Genomic DNA, 14,971 nt, shown 5'->3' with positions numbered 1-14,971 from the left:
TGGATGCAGTGAGAGTATACAGAGTGTGCAAAACTGTGTATGTACATACGGTGGGGTCTATAAGTCTGAGAATCGTAAACATGCTTCAGTTTACAATTATATTATCAGCATAACAGTTTGGCATGAAGAAACGGATTTGAATTTCAAAATGATTTGGAATTTAGTTTGTCTTTCTTCTGCTTTAATGACAGCAGGACTCATGCTTCATTATCTTCACAAGTTTGAGTATCTCAGCATCTTGTACTGCAAAGGAAGCAAAAACATTTGACCGTCTGTACAAAAGTCACTTGAATGATGCCACTAGACTGCTTATTTGATTAATGACCTAGAAATAGAACCTTACATTTTTCTCATTGGTTTTCATAATTCAGAATCCTTATTTCCATTTTTAAATTAGATATTAATTCCCTGATTTTCAGTAGCTGTTTCCATCCAAAATTATGAATTTAACTTGTGCGCAAAATTTGTAATATCGCATAAAACATTTGCAAATAAAGCGGAGGAAACAAAATCGTCACTTCCTGATAAACTGGCACTAAATCACTGAATATAATCATTTTCATATATAATGAATTACTTGCGTCTCAGAGTGAGCAGACGATAAATGCGGTCATTGTTTTTGGAGCTGGATGCCTGCTGTTTGGGAACACAGTCGTGTACATACGTTAACGAAAGACTTTTCTCAGGCAATTCAGAATGACCATAACATGATGCTGTGCAACAAGATCTATCCGCTGGTTAGTCAAGATGTGCCTATCGTACAAAGTCACATGACCTTTTTGATGCACATGAAGAAATTTATTCGGTAAATGTGTTTCCAATCTCCCATTGTTTGCATTAACTGTTTTTCATACAAGTGAAAAACCACCTCAAGTGAGCATAAAAACTTTTTAGTGAATGAAAGGTTTTTTTTATTTTTCTTCTTGGCATTTCAGTCTCTCGCTTCTGATGCAGTACTTCAAAATGGGCATAAAAACAGGGTGATGGAAATATACGGTTGAGGTCAAAAGTTTACATACATCTTGCAGAATGTTAGTTATTTTACCAAAATAGGAGGGATCATACCACAAGAGACACTAGTAGTTGAATTTATAAAAATTACCCCATTCAGAAGTTTACATACGCTTGATTCTTAATATTGAGTTGTTACCTGAATGATCCACAGCTGTTTTTTTTTTTTTTTTTTTTTTTTTGATAGTTGTGATAGTTGTTCATTAATCCCTTGTTTGTCCTAAACAATTAAACTTCCTGTTGTTCTTCAGAAAAATCCTTCAGGCCCCACAAATCACAAATTCTTGGGTTTTGCAGCTTTTTTTTGGTATTTGAACCCTTTCCAACAATGACTGTATGATTTTGAGATCCATTTTTTCACACTGAGGACAACTGAGGGACTTGTATGCAACTTTTACAGAAGGTTCAAACACTCACTGATGCTTCAAAAGGAAAAACGCATTAAGAGCCGGGGGGTGAAAACTTTTGACCAGAATGAAGATGTGTACATTTTTCTTATTTTGCCTAAATATCATATATTTTTTTCATTTAGTACTGCCATTCAGAAGCTACAGAAGATACTACATGTTTCCCAGAAGACAAAATAAGTTAAATTTACCCTAATCTTTAAAAAGAAAAGTTTTCACCTCGGCTCTTAATGTATATTTTTGCCTTCTGGAGCATCAGTGAGTGTTTGAACCTTCTGTAATAGTTACATATGAGTCTCTCAGTGTGAAAAGATGGATCTCAAAATCATACAGTCATTGTTGGAAAGGGTTTAAACCACTGATCTGTAATAGAGAACGCAATGAGCGATCCAGTCATTATATAGATTAGTGGTTCAAACACACAAAAATGCTGAAAAACATTTGTGGGATCTGAAGGATTTTTCTGAAGAACAGCAAGCAGTTTAACTGTTGGGGACAAACAAGGGACTCATGAACAACTATCGCTAAACAAAAAAAACAGCTGTGGACCATTCAGGTAACAACACAGTATTAAGATTTAAGTTGTATGTAAACTTTTGAACAGGGTCATTTTTATAAATTCAATTTATTTTCTCTTGTGGACTATATGTAAATGTATTTTATATGAAATCTTATTCAGGTCAGTACGAAATACAAAAAAACTGCATTTTGTATGATCCCTCTTATTTTGGTAAAATAATTAACATTTTGCAGATGCTGGAAGGTGTATGTAAACTTTTGACCCCAACTGTATGAAAAATATCACACAAGTAGCAGTGCAATATGGCTGTATAGGCACAGCCTATTTACAACTATAAGTGTGAAATTCTGAGTGTGTAAATACATAAATACATAAGACACAACAACGGAGTATCTTTGAAAACCCTCTTTTGCGGGAACTTCTTTCTACCGCCATGAATTCAAATCTCAGTTTGACAGTTTAACAGCTGATGGTGTATGTAAACTTTTGACTTTTGACACTATATTCATAGTGCCTGTCGGCTTTTGGACTTTTGTCCTATTGTAGATATTTGATATTGGGATGTATATCCTCAACAGTACGACAAATAATTTTGCCAAAGCTTCTTTTCACTCTCATAGCTGAAAATATCATCTATGTGGAATAAAATAGGGAGAGGAGAGGGATTTATTTGCCTTCTTTGCTTGTTCTTTATTATTACTTTCTGCAAAAATTTCTTCACACAAAAGTATCACATATAGATAGGAAGGAAGTTATTGTCAGGAAGTATGCTTCAATAAGGCAGGATGTGCAATAGAGACACTTGTATTGTCTAATAACTGACAGTGATGGATTTACCGTCTACTGCCCAATAACAGTTTCTCTCCAAATATCCTGTGATAACGATTTTCACTCTTAGATCCCTGACAATTGAAGTTTATCATTAGGGGTGTTTAAGGATATGAATCTCAGTAGCGTCCCTAAATAGGATGGTTATTTTTGCACCCCACTAGAACAGCTGTGTTTGTGTGAGTGTTTGCACTCATGTCTATTTGTGGCCGTGTGTGTTTTTCTTTGTACCTGTGTGCGAGTACATATGTCCTGCATCATGTCTGGGTTTGCTCCTTAACTCCATTGCTCTCTACGTTGTGCTTCTGAGGAGAAGGAGGGAAATTTTTACTCCAGTGACTCAGATTTCGATGATGATGAGCCCAAGAAGTTTCACATCCAGATCCGACCAGTTGCCAGCAGTAACCGTAGCAACTCAGCAGCCAATGAACTGGAGCTCAAGGCCACGGTGGGGGCACTGACCCTGCCCCCTAACAGAGTGGTAAGAGTTGGGGGTATTTAATCTATAATAGTGAAAATAAGACTACTGCAGGTGGTTTTAAGAGAATGATTTTACAGCTGTATATGAAGAGTTCAGATGCAAAAGCCTCTAAATTCATCTGACGTATTTCTTTAAAATTAGCATTTCTTTGTGGCTACTTTGTATAAGTTTCTATGTAAGTACTGGTACTTCTAATTGGGCTGAGGCTGGAATTTAGCGAGTTTGAAGTAAAAGTATTTGATAAACGTATACTATGTGTCAGGAGCATTCACTCAGTATCATTATCTCATTTTGACTAAGATGGCTTTTAGCTTGTTTTGCATCTATATATAGCCAGAACATTTAATAATAAAACTTTGATTGTATTTGTCTGACCAAAAAAAGTCATACACACCTAGGATGGCTTGAGGGTGAGTAAATCATGGGGTAGTTTTAATTTTTGGCTGAACTAACTACTGATTATTCATTGGCAAAAAAATAAAATATGACTGCTGTCACATTGTTTGGTTAGGAAAATGAAGAAACTCTTGTGTTCGCTGGTGCATCAGAAAACACAACACTTGTAATGCCTCTTTGGCGCTGTCATTGTGTATCTCCAGTAATGGCAGACTGCTGCTTCTCACTCAGGGCTGTGTTTATGCTAATAGGGCAGAGATGGTCACAAATGGACAGGATTTTTTTTCCTACATTGATGTGTACATAGTGAGAATCTGAAATTGCTTGTCCTAAGAGACTCTTCATGATTTATTGGGATTATAAAGAAATAGGATTTTTACCATTATAGGCTGGTTGTTTTCACACGCTGCGGCCACACAAACACCTTATAAAAGTGATTTTTGCATAATAGGTCCCCTTTAAAGATGTCATTAAAAAATATGGTGCAAAACATTGAATTAAATTGTATTTTTATTGACACCTTTTATTCTTTCCATTCTGTAGGTGTCAGTAAAGAAGCAGCTCTCACGTAAGGAACTTGTATTCCTATCTATATCTCAAACTATATTGTGTATTTAAGTTAGTGTGTATATTTTTCATGTGTCCCATTTCTCCATTACAGGAAACTCCAGTTCCGCAGGTCGATCTGAAGGGGAAGGCGAAAGTGTTTCCCAGAGAGGTCAGTCTCACTCCGCAGATGTCCACTTCTGTACTCGAGTTACATTATAGATCATTAATTTTTCAGTTCTCATGCATTGTTCCTGTGACTAATTTCGACAAGCCATCTCAAATGGCCACGGTCACACACAGAATGTCCCACCTCCTCCTCTGTCCACGTTAATAGATGTCATTATCCCACAAACACAGCTCCATCTGACACCTTAATCACAGCAATCTGCCATTCAGCTGACCTGGGATCAGCGTCATAAATGCATTGTCATTATTGCCTTATACTGACAGCCTGATCTCAGGTCAGCTGAATTGCTGTAATTATGGTCTCAGAATGAGCTCTATTTTTGTATCATGGGTTTTGACAATAATAGCAAAAGTGGAAACAATTTAGTGTGTGCATGTGGTTTGAAGAAAATGGTTTTAGGCTTTCTTCCTCCCAGGCTCACTATTACTCAAACCTGCTTAATTGCAGACATTTGTCACTTAGAGGAAAGGTGCTATTTTGATAGTATATGGTTTATATAATTTATGATTATTTATTTATTTATTTATTTATTTTTAATTCAGTAATATTATAGTGTGCTATTATATGCTTTACATTATGTATAATGGGTGTGGTATAATGGTTAAAGATCTAGGATCATGAACTATCACTATTGTGGCCATGAAAAAAACATTTAACCTAAAATATATGTCACTTTGGATAAAAACATCTGCTAAATGACCCCTTATTTTGTTATTGTATGATATTGTTATACTGTGCCGTAGAATAATGTTTTGTTAATTTACAGATGGAGAACAGGAGGGTATGCGTAGATCCACGTCCAGCCCGGATCACAGCAGGTAAGAGGGTTTTTCAATAAAGTAGAATTACGGAATGCTTTAATGTCCAAAAATCCAGATTTAAAGATGAAGTGTGTAATTTTTGTGGCACTAAATGCATAAATGCTGAATGTTGGTCTCATCCCAAACCCACACCTGTGGTTGAGCCAGAAGTTAACATGCTAATAAAAAATAATTATACATAATAAATGCAAATAATACATTTAAATTTTTTAATTAATTTATTTATTTTTATTTTTTATTTTTTTTTCAGACATCATCAGCATTTTTATAATTTTCACAAAAGTTTAATGACCCCCAGAATATATTGTTGTACATTTCATGAAAAAAGGCAACATTCTGAACAAAAAGCAGAGAAAATCACGTTTTTGTAAAAGACTACATCTGAATCAGGTTCATTTTCAGGATTTATTTTATCCAAAGTACAGCAAAACAGTAAATTTTTGAAATATTTTTACTATTTAAAATATGCGAGTATGTCTAAAATGTAATTTATTCCTGTGATTTCACAGCTGAATTTTTTGCATTGTTGCTCCAGTTACACGATCCTTCAGAAATCATTCTACTTTTGACTGGTAGTACATAGATTAGAATTTTGTTATGTTATTTAGACCATAAACACTACCATTTAAACGTTTGTTTTTGAAGAAAGATTCTTATGCTTGCCAAGACTGCATTTTTTTTTAATCAAAAGTCTAGTAAACAGTACTATATTGTGAAATATTATTTCAATTTAAAATAACTATTTTAAATTTAAATATTTTAAAATATTCCTGTGAGAGCAAAGATGGAGTTTTTCAGCTATTATTCCAGTCTTCAATGTCACATGATCCTTCAGAAATTATTCAGATATGCTGATTTCGTTCTCAAGAAACATTTTTTATTATTATCAGTGTTAAAAACTTTTGCTGATTATTGTATTAATGTATTTGTGGTTCCAGTGCTTCCTTGCTGAAGAAAAGTACTAAAAGTACTCTTTAAAGAATAACATTTTTATTATTTCAGTTATTAATTTTGCATTTTAATGGCATCAGCTTCTCTTACAATCACTTCCTTACCCATTCAGTTTCTTTCCTCCCATCTCTGCAGGCTGAGTTCCACAGCATCTGGTTCGGACGCTCTATTTGGACCTCCTCTGGAGTCGGCCTTTAAATCCCACAGCTTTGCTGGCAGAGAGCAGCTCCAGAACTCCTTTGCTGCTTCTGAATGTAATTCTCCAGCAGCACGCCACCCCCAGACCACATTACCGTAATAGATGAGAATCGACTGGATGGGCTATCCTCTTAGCGCATTTTAGAAAACAGAGAATTAAAAGCTTTAAACCAGCCTAATGTGTGCCAAAGTGTGCATTACCATATTCTAAGAATTAATTGACTCGCTTCGTCAAAACTGCTTGTGTAGGCATTAAAGCATGAATTATTCAATTATGGACCAAAGTGAAATGTGAATTAATTTTCGTCAGTCAGCCTTTTTATTATCAAATCTGTTGCTTTTTAAAGACATTTCTATTTTGATCAGTAATAGACTTTTCTTTGTTTGACAGATGCAGCTTTCTCTTCTGATTCATCCTCTCCTGAGAATGTGGAGGATTCCGGACTGGATTCGCCCTCCCATCAGCCCCTCGGGGCTTCCCCAGAGCCCACCGGTTGGGCTGCCTGGCCATCCACTCAGTCTCAATCTAAAGACTCTGTAAACTTGAGCCGATCCTCTGACCCCTTCCTCACCGCGTTCCGCGACCCATCGCCCGGTCGATGTCCTCTTCCACAGGACGACGCCACAAACGCCTGGTCTTCCAATCTACGTTCTCCACGCGCCCCACCCGACGTCGAGCCCACCACCTTCAGCTTCCCGGCCTTCTCCCACAACCTGGCGTCTACAGAATTGGAGCCCTCTGTATGGAGCTGCAAACACATTCCTCCAGAAGACCCCTTCCTGGATGCTTTTGAACGCTCTGCTCCCAAAGACAAACTGCCTCCACCTGACGCCTGGGCCCCGCCTCCCCCTCGGCCCACCAGGGACGGCAGGGGCATGGAAGGCCGCACCGATCCCTTTTCCATCTCTCTGAATGACACTAAAACCCTCCCTCCTCCATCCTCATCCCGCAAAGACAGAGACAGAAAGAGAGAACGTAGCGTCCCACCTCCAGAGTCCCCAGATGATCCTTTTGCTATTACTATGATCGGTAGTCCAACGCACCAGTCGTCGCTGGCGGCGCAGGCGGCTGCACAAGGCAGATCCAATAGTAATAGGCCGTCGCCCAGTCCTAACCCCGCCCCCAGTTCTCAGCCGAAGAAAGAACTGGTGCACTGGAACTCAGTGCATAACCCTTTTAGTGAGGGCACTACGAATAACACCATCACACAAGAGTCCACCAGAAAACAGAGATCTTTTAACGACGAGCCCCGCAGGAACGGGCCGCCACTCACACGGCATTCTGGGCCACAGGAGGACCTCTGCTTCTCTACAGACAAGGACCAGAACTTCTTGGATATTAACACACAACCAGGTATTATAGACAAATCTTTGACTAATATGGTGGATGATGTGGATACTGATATTTAAAGAGCAGAGTAAATGGTATACATTTGAGGTCAAAGGTTTACATACACCTTGCAGAATGTGCAAAATGTTAATTAATCTCTTGTTGCCAACTAATGGAAGAATAATATAACTAACGTTTCCCAATACTAAATGCTATTATTAAATACTACTATTATTTATCTAAAGTATTATTTATTGAATAATGCTGTTTAATAAATGACATCAGCCATCATAAAAGTTGCTAAGCAAATCAGTCAAAAGTACAAAGGTAGCACTCTCATATACAGCATTTAAACTACATAAAATGTAACCGTTTGCTCTGGAACAAATAATAGATTAATGAGACCAAAGACTGCACATTAGATTTACCCCAAATTAATTACATCTCATGTTTAACCACTATAGAAACATCAGAGACAGCCTCAAATTCCAGAAGATCTAGTCGAGGTAAGGCTGCTCTCAGCAGGTTCATGAATGCTAAACGGCCGCTGATGCCCTGGAGTTCACATCTCCAAAAACATCAAAGCAAAATTTAAAATAGACATTATCTTTATTAACAAACCGCATATATGAAGTCTAAACAAGTACATTCTCACCTAAAAAAAACTCCTCTTGAAACTACATTCCGTGACACAGTATTATATAAAATAAATCATGCACTCGCTGTGAAAAATATCGCAAACAGATTATTAACCGTTAACCGACAAGATTATTTTAAAATAGAAATTAATTATTTTAGAAAGGATAAGTGTCTGTGACTCGCTAATTTTACATGTTCAAAAAGCAGCAAACAACAAAACATGAGGAATCGCATGGACGCATCACATCACGCACTTGCAGCGCTTCTGCCAGCGGAGAAAAACTAAACTAAAGCTAGGCTATATATATAAAATGAATGAATAGGCCTATACAATAAACATTTTTACTAAACAAAACGAAAGAAAAAACTGTGCAACAAGTAGCTATAGTATGCAGAGTTTTTGGTTCATTTTTGTGCTGCGCGAAAGGAAGATGGCATCATCCTATTTTGATCTTTATTTTGCAAAAGCACAAAGATTTGTTTTTATTGTAAATGTACACAAACAAAAGCAAACCGTTTACAGTTTCGATTATCTGTATGACTAGAAGGAGTCGTTTCCACTGTTAGAAGGAAAAAGCCTTTCCATTATCATAATAAAATACAGTCAGCCAAACATATGGAAAAATCACACTGCTTAATCGTTATCAACATACTGAAGTAATATTATGCCAAACCATTTGTTTTATGTGGATACTGGAATGCAAGTGAAGTACAAAACCAGGTTTATGTAATAAATAATATTTTGGCATTCAAATACATCTCAAATACGGAAACATTTGGATTTGTGTCGAATGAGAGACCCAACATTAGTTTCAGTTTCACTTTAGCCTTAATGAATTTATTTTGGCTTGTCGTTTATATAGCCTAGCTTCTTATATTTTACATCCTTGTTCTTTCCTGAATATTGTTAAATTGAAGATTTTTTTTATAGAGTGAGGGGAACTAAAATAGCCTAGCCTATGTTTATAGTATTTGTAAACATTTTGAATGTAATAATAAAATGCGACTTATAGGCCTAGACGAGCTTTCTTTTTTTTCTCTCAAAAATGCAAGTTTATTTTATTTTAATCATCCAGCAAATGTTTTAAAGTCTTTTGATGAATTACTAGGGGGAAAAAAAAAAGAATGACCTTTTAAACCGTTTAACTGATTGTATTAATCGGTCAAAATTCTTTCCGTCGGTTAACGGTGAACCGGTTAAAATGAGCATCCCTAGTTCCAATATCACTAGAATATCGCACTCCTCTCAGCCAACTTTCGATAGACTTAGTCGTTTAGGCCTCTTTTATGGTGCTCTTACATTTATTATAGTGGAAAAAGTGTCCAAGATATTCTTCTAGTTGTTTTGTACCATGAAATAAAGTTCTTCACCCTCTTCACATGAGGTGAAGAAATCATGACAGAATTTTCATATTTGGGTTTTTCTTCTTTTTTTGTCTCTTGACTTTCTCTCTGTCTTTCTCTCTCAGTCTCCCAGCATGGTTTCAGGCAGGACAGCACTGAGCGTCTGGCGTTGGCTCCCCCTCGATCGGTTCGGTCCAAGCGCTCCTCAGGCAGACTCAGTGGCTGTGAGCGGGTAAATGTCCCACAGACCTTATTACGCCAACTATCCAACCAGCGCACTTAGGCTTCTTTAAAACCATATAAACAAATCCCTTAATCTGGCTCTGCTGCAGCCTCTTTCATTCATCTCTTGTTTTATGAGACGTGGTTTCTCTCTTGTGGTCCTTCAAATTGCTCCCTTGACTTCAGCTCTAAATTAACACCACTATTAAGATTCCACTTCAAGCTTTTAGTTGCTTTATACTGTAAGGTAACAAATAATATTACAGGACATAGAAACAGGCCTCAGGCAATTTGTTCAGCCAGAAAACACATGTTTTCCATCCACACACAGTAGAAAAGAAAACATAAATTGAAAATAGAGGGCTGACAGATAGCATGGACATGAACTTCTCTTTTTTCCGATGTCAGTTAGTTTAAAATGTACTGTATGTATAAGGGTAAGTGCATAAATTACATTTAAAATGCCTGTTCTTAATTTTTTCGACCATCTGAGATTGTATTTATTCATTCATTAATATAATAACTTTTCTGCTTTTCTGCTGTTCACTTAAATACAGTTGAGGTCAAAAGTGTACATACACCTTGCAGAATCTGCAAAATGTTAATTATTTTACCAAAATAAGAGGGATCATACAAAATGCATGTTATTTCTTATTTAGTACTGACCTGATTAAGATATTTCACATAAAAGATGTTTAAATATAGTGCACAAGAGAAAATAGTAGTTGACCCCGTTCAAAAGTTTACATGCAGTCTTTATTCAGGTCAGTACTAAATAAAAAATAACATGCATGTTGTATGATCCCTCTTATTTTGGTAAAATAATTAACATTTTGCAGATTCTGCAAGGTGTATGTAAACTTTTGACCTCAATGTAGTCCTGGGGTGTGAAAAATGAGCTTTGAAATGAAAAATATGTAGTCTTCCAATTACTATAAGGTAATAAAAACTGCATGTATAATAATTATAAAAATATATACATTTAATAATCTATATTACAAATCTAATTAATTTATTTAATTTGTACTATATCAATTATCATTTCATTTTAGTATAGTATTTTACGCTGCAGCACACTGCAGAAAGTACTGTAAATCCTCAGTTCATAATTTTGATTTTGCCTTTTTTCTGTGGTGTCTCTCAGTCTAGGTCCCTGTGTTCGTCTCCACTCCCTGATCCCAGTCCTCCCCTCACCTCCTCATCCTCCTCCAGCCCCAGCGAATGGGGAGTGCAGAACCGTGTTCCCAGCCCAGCCCGAGGTGACCCGAGGCACTCCTATTTCCCTAAACACCTACATTATCACAGAACTTAATCACATATTACACAGAGAGACAGCCTCTGGAGCTTTGCTTTAATTTTATTATGCTAATCTAATGCAGGCATGTGCACGTTTACAGTGGGAGCTGTCAGGAAATGTCGCTATTTTGTCGTGTCTGAATTTGTCCAATACAGTAGCTCACGGGCATGTATCTAATGTAGAGGATGCATCTCCCAAGTCCTGTTTGATATTCAATTGCTCATTCATTTATTCATCCCCCGTTGGACAAAATCAGCAGCAAATAAAGTTATGAAGTTAAAGATGTCACATGTTTGTGTCTTAAAGGGATAGTTCACCCAAAAATAAAAATTTTGTCATTAATTACTCACCCTCATGTCGTTGCACACCCGTAAGACATTTGTTCATCTTCTGAAAACAAAGTAAGATATTTTTGATTAAATACAAAAGCTTTCTGACCCTGCATAGACTGATACGGAACTTGGTTAAAATCGTTATTTTTTTGTTTTCTTTGCGCACAAAAAGTATTCTTGTATTTTCATAAAATTAAGGTTGAACCACCGATGTCACATGGACTATTTTAGCAATATCTTCACTACCTTTCTGGGCCTTGAACGTGGTAGTTGTGTTGCTGTCTATACAGGCTCAGAAAGCTCTTGGATTTCATCAAAAATATCCTAATTTGTGTTCTTAAGATGAATGAATGTCTTACAGGTTTGGAACGACATGAGGGTTAGTAATTAATGGCAGAATTTATATTTTTGGGTGAACTATCCCTTTAACTGTTTTATGTTCTATTAAAAATTGTTTTTGACATGGTTTTTGAAGTGTAATGTTGAATTGTGATCCTGCAGGTTTGTCTCGAGGGCCCAGTCCCATTTCTCTAAGTACTCAAGAGTCTTGGCCTGTGGCCGCAGCCATCACAGAGTACATCAATGCCTACTTCAAAGGAGGAGAACACAACCGGTCTGTCTGAGCTTCTCTCACCCCATCTGGAAAAGACGAAGCCTTTTATCACACTGTAGCTCCAACTTAAAGTGATTTGCTGTCCAACTGTTTGTGTTTCAGCTGTCTGGTTAAGGTCACCGGCGATCTCACAATGTCCTTTCCAGCTGGCATCATCCGCATTTTCACTGCCAACCCTAACGCACCAGTATTAAGCTTCAGATTGGTGAACATCTCTCGAGTGGACCAGTTCTTACCCAACCAGAAGTTGCTCTACAGGTATGATGCCCTTAAATATTAAAATTGACGTGTTCTGGATTCAATTACAAGCTCTGTGCACAGCATCTATGGTCTTTGTACCTGCAGCGACCCGTCACAGAGTGACCCGGACACCAAGGATTTCTGGTTCAACATGCCGGCCTTGACGCTCCACCTGCAGAGAGAGGCAGAGCTCAACCCGCAGGCCTCCTATTACAATGTGGCGCTGCTAAAATACCAGGTCAGTCAGCACAAACCTAATGAGTGCTTGAATAACAATATGACCCGCTTTAATGATAAATAAAGGAGTGTTTCGTGTTCAGCAAAATAAGCTCAGTTGTCAACATCTGTGGCAAAATATTCACCCAAAAATGAAAATTCTGTCATTGATTATTCACCCTCATGTCGTTCCATAACTATAAGAACTTCGTTCATCTTCAGAACACAAATTAAGATATTTTTGATGAAATCCAGGAGCTTTCTGACCCTGCATAGACAGCAACTCAACTGACACGTTCAAGGCCCAGAAAGATAGTAAGGACGTTGTTAAAATTGTGACATCAGTGGTTCAATCGTAATTTTATGAAGCTATGAGAATTTTTTTGCACAAAGAAAACAAAAATAATGACTTTATTCAACAACCTGCATTGGACACAGTATATTTCTTGTTCCTTATATCTTCCTGTCTTCAGTTGTAAAGAAATTATGGTTTTTGAAGAAAACATTTTTCTCCATATAATGGACTTCATTGGTGCCCCGATTTTGAACTTCCAAAATGTAGTTGAAATGCAGCTTCAAAGGGCTCTAAACGATCCCAGCCGAGGAAGAAGGGTCTTATCTAGCGACACGATCTGCCATTTTTTTTATAGAAATAAAAATTTGTATACTTAAGCACAAAAGCTCATGTAGCACAGGCTCTGGGATGCGCGTCCATGATGCTACGAATTAGTGATGGGTCATTCTTGAACGATTTGTTCATTTTGAACGAATCTTTAATGCGACACGGAAGAATGAGTCGTCCCGGGGAGTGATTCGTTCAGTCGTGCATGCACAACATCCTATTAGGTTTTGTACTGGAATTAGTTCACCTGTTTTGAGTCTTCGAGGTTTTCGAGTCGTTTGTTCATCTTATGGGGCTGTCACATGATGAACGAACGACTCAAACCTGAAAACTTGTCAGATAAGAGGTGAGGTGAGCCAATCATAGACTAAAGACCCAAATAAAATAAAATGAATTAATCTTTTTTTGTTTCTTATAGCATTACAGTTTTGTATTGTTTGTAGTGTGATCAACGTTTGTGTAAGCAGTAGATGTGTGGAAATAACACGTAACAGTTTAATTATATTTTGCTAAAATGAACAAAATGACTCGAAAAAAGATTCAAAGCTCCGAGTCGGTAAAATGTTCCGAACTTCCCATCACTACTACGAATCACGTCTAAGTTCATCATCTGTGTACTCCGACTCAAAAAGGTAGAGAATGGTGAAAAACTCCATCTTATTTTCTCCTACAACTTCAGAATCGTCCGACACGTTGTACCTTTTTGTTTGCGTTTGACTTACTCGCTTTGTAAACACTGGGTCTGTAGTTCCGCGTGACCTTTCGACATGATTCAATAGTACGTCATGTCGTGGACGTGCATCCCAGAGCTTGTGCTACACAAGCTTTTGTGCTTAAAAAGTATACAAATTTTTATTTTCCGGAAAAAATAAAGACAGATCGTTTCGCTAGATAAGACCCTTCTTCCTCGGCTGGGATCATTTAGAGCCCTTTGAAGCTGGATTTAAACTACATTTTGGAAGTTCAAATTCGGGGCACCAATGAAGTCTATTGTATAGCGGAAAAATCCTGAAATGTTTTCCTCAAAAACCATAATTTCTTCACGACTGAAGACTGAAAGACATGAACATCTTGGATGACAATGGGGTGAGTAAATTATTTGTGAATTGTTGTTCTGGTAGTGGACTTCTCCTTTAAGGTTGACTTTGTTTTTTTTTTAATTAACTTTGTCCTAGACGTCCTCTCAGGATCCGGGTCGTGCGCCCCTCCTGCTGTCCGCCGAGTGTCAGCGCAGTGGAACAGTGACCCGCGTGTCTCTGGATTACCACTGCTGTCCCGCAACTGCTCCCGCCACTCAGCTGACCTCCGTACAAGTGCTGCTGCCCCTTGATCACACTGCCACCGACCTGCAGTGCCAGCCGCCTGCGTCCTGGTGAGAACCTGTGTGTGTCTGGAGGGTGTTTGAATGACTGTAAATGACTGGAGTTTCCAAGGAAAGAAAGTTGGCATTTAGGTGTTTGCTACGGATGTGACGAGATCTCGTAATGATATCCTCGCAAAACATTTTGCACTGTTTACATTAAAGCTACACGATTAATCCCTAAAACATCGAGATCTCGATTTAAACACCCACGCGATGTTATTCCTGAATGACAACGATTTAGCTATGTGTATTAGGACTGTTTTACATTGTAAGTGTCAGTGGAGCGTGAGAAGCACGTTTGTCGCTGCCCATGTTAATGAACCAGAGGGTCAGGGTAAATGTGAACGCAGAAAGAGCAACCACATTATAATCATTATTTCTGTGTTACAGACATTTAAATAATA

The 14,971-nt window shown here is 37.6% G+C and overlaps 1 protein-coding gene across 2 annotated transcripts in view; it reads left to right on the top strand.

The window, feature by feature from the left end:
- Positions 1-14,971, top strand: part of fcho1 (FCH and mu domain containing endocytic adaptor 1) — a 62,967-nt gene that overhangs the window by 41,764 nt on the left and 6,232 nt on the right. The window contains exons 13-25 of one of the 2 annotated variants that reach the window (XM_051117218.1): positions 3,063-3,247; positions 4,187-4,211; positions 4,305-4,361; positions 5,146-5,197; positions 6,287-6,405; positions 6,741-7,703; positions 8,144-8,185; positions 9,788-9,894; positions 11,029-11,143; positions 12,015-12,126; positions 12,229-12,384; positions 12,472-12,604; positions 14,380-14,576. In XM_051117218.1, the coding sequence (XP_050973175.1) occupies positions 3,063-3,247; positions 4,187-4,211; positions 4,305-4,361; positions 5,146-5,197; positions 6,287-6,405; positions 6,741-7,703; positions 8,144-8,185; positions 9,788-9,894; positions 11,029-11,143; positions 12,015-12,126; positions 12,229-12,384; positions 12,472-12,604; positions 14,380-14,576 (2,263 nt within the window). The remainder of the gene's footprint in view (positions 1-3,062; positions 3,248-4,186; positions 4,212-4,304; positions 4,362-5,145; positions 5,198-6,286; positions 6,406-6,740; positions 7,704-8,143; positions 8,186-9,787; positions 9,895-11,028; positions 11,144-12,014; positions 12,127-12,228; positions 12,385-12,471; positions 12,605-14,379; positions 14,577-14,971) is intronic. The other variant, XM_051117219.1, reaches the window with a different exon arrangement.

This window comes from Labeo rohita, chromosome 8 (genome assembly GCF_022985175.1).
Source record: "Labeo rohita strain BAU-BD-2019 chromosome 8, IGBB_LRoh.1.0, whole genome shotgun sequence".
NCBI lineage: Eukaryota > Metazoa > Chordata > Actinopteri > Cypriniformes > Cyprinidae > Labeo > Labeo rohita.
The sequence above is the reverse complement of the archived record's forward strand: the minus strand, read 5'-3'. Positions and strand labels throughout refer to the sequence as shown.